General features: G+C 39.5%; 1 protein-coding gene across 1 annotated transcript in view; it reads left to right on the top strand.

Annotated features, from left to right (window-relative positions):
* Positions 1–507: 507 nt before the first annotated feature.
* Positions 508–1,651, top strand: part of LOC106805327 — a 2,521-nt gene continuing 1,377 nt past the window's right edge. Inside the window, exons 1-2 of the mRNA XM_014806878.1 lie at positions 508–619; positions 1,120–1,192. Coding sequence (XP_014662364.1) covers positions 508–619; positions 1,120–1,192 — 185 coding nt within the window. The remainder of the gene's footprint in view (positions 620–1,119; positions 1,193–1,651) is intronic.

Genomic DNA, 1,651 nt, shown 5'->3' with positions numbered 1-1,651 from the left:
CTATTTATTTGAATTGGAAGGCTGGGTAAACACTCCAGTAATTTTAGTTCCTGTCTTTTTAAACGCGTACCTCCCACTCGTCGTATATTCTTTAGGGAATGCCGTCTATCGTATATACCACACAAAACTGACCGATGTTAGTTGGGGTAGAGGCTATATGATTTTGTTGTATATTGAACCTTCAAATTCCGTGAACCAACTATTGACGTAAAGCTGCAGTGTTGCTTATTGTGCGCTAATGATTTCACGAGCAACCAGCGACATTATTCTGAGCATTTATTTCCCAAAAGCCTTGCCATCGATTCATATGAGGTAGAACTTCGATACCGATGGATATTACGTATCGATAAAACTAGTGCGAATGAAAGGTTCATATATGTGTTAATGAATCCATATCGTGTATTCTCTAATAATGCCTGAGATTGGCGGTATCAGACCAGTGGAGAGCTCTTGCACAACATAGAAATGTTTCATATTCGCTGAGCCTGTTACTGAATAGAGTACGGCATGAATAGGCACCTAGAAGAGATGATTAAGGTATTGGTGCCTATAATGGAACTTATACCGATTGAATCGCCCGGAAGAAGCGTACATGAAATGTTCGAAAATGTTGTCTTTAGTAAGTTGGTAGTTTTCTTACAAATGATGCATCCTATAATTATTATGGTTCAACAAAAGCTTACCAGGCTCTATGACTGTACGGTGTACTACACTTATGGCATACGCAGTAAATACCCGGACGGTTACTTGTGGCTAAATCCACTATAGCTAAATTATTATAGTTCCAGAGGTGTAGGTTTTCAAGTATCAAAATACCACATATATGCCGCAACTAAAAGGCTATTCGTTTGTCAACATAATTCCATAACATCTTATACAAGTTGTTATAGGAGATACCTATATATGTTTTCAGTATTATTAAAAACACATCATATACTAGCGTATTGATATATTTTGGTGTTATCAAATTCAATTTTATGCTTATATCCGAGTTATTCTTTACGTTGACGTGAAACGTACTATTCAATTGAAATGTATAAAGTAGCTGTAGAAATCGATACACGCTACACATGTACTATCTTTGTTATACCCTTGCATATCTATGCATGCCCTTCACAGAGGCGATAAGCTACATCAGTAAAGTCGGCGACTACAATAGGCTCATGATCACGCTTAAAGTGAAAGACATCAGGTGAGAACAGGTGAAAATGAATATCTAAAAGATCTATCTAAGTCATCTCGTCTGAATTTCATTCATCATTATCAATATCATCTCCACCACCACCACCACCACCGCCACCGCCGTACTAGTACTAGTATTAGACGACTTCAGCGAATTGACGAGTAGGCGATGGCGATTAGACGATGGTGTCTTCTTCTTCTTCTTCTTCTACTGGACAGTCCGTAAGGAATAAACGTCCAGGGCTATAGCTAGCCATGGTGTGTGTGACCTAGCTTGGGTACAGCCAGGTAGTTAGCTTTTTTTTAGCCGAATGGCACTGAGGGTGGTCACAGCCAGAGTTTTTTGCGCCCTCAGTGGTTCTTTTACGTCCCCATTGGTCTTAGTATTACTATTACTATATTTACTAATACTGGAGACGGGACCGCCATTTTACGTGGTCATCCGAGCCACGGGAGATTTACAGTCTCC

This window comes from Priapulus caudatus, unplaced genomic scaffold, assembly GCF_000485595.1.
Source record: "Priapulus caudatus unplaced genomic scaffold, Priapulus_caudatus-5.0.1 Scaffold110, whole genome shotgun sequence".
In the NCBI taxonomy this organism is placed as follows: domain Eukaryota; kingdom Metazoa; phylum Priapulida; class Priapulimorpha; order Priapulimorphida; family Priapulidae; genus Priapulus; species Priapulus caudatus.
The sequence above is the reverse complement of the archived record's forward strand: the minus strand, read 5'-3'. Positions and strand labels throughout refer to the sequence as shown.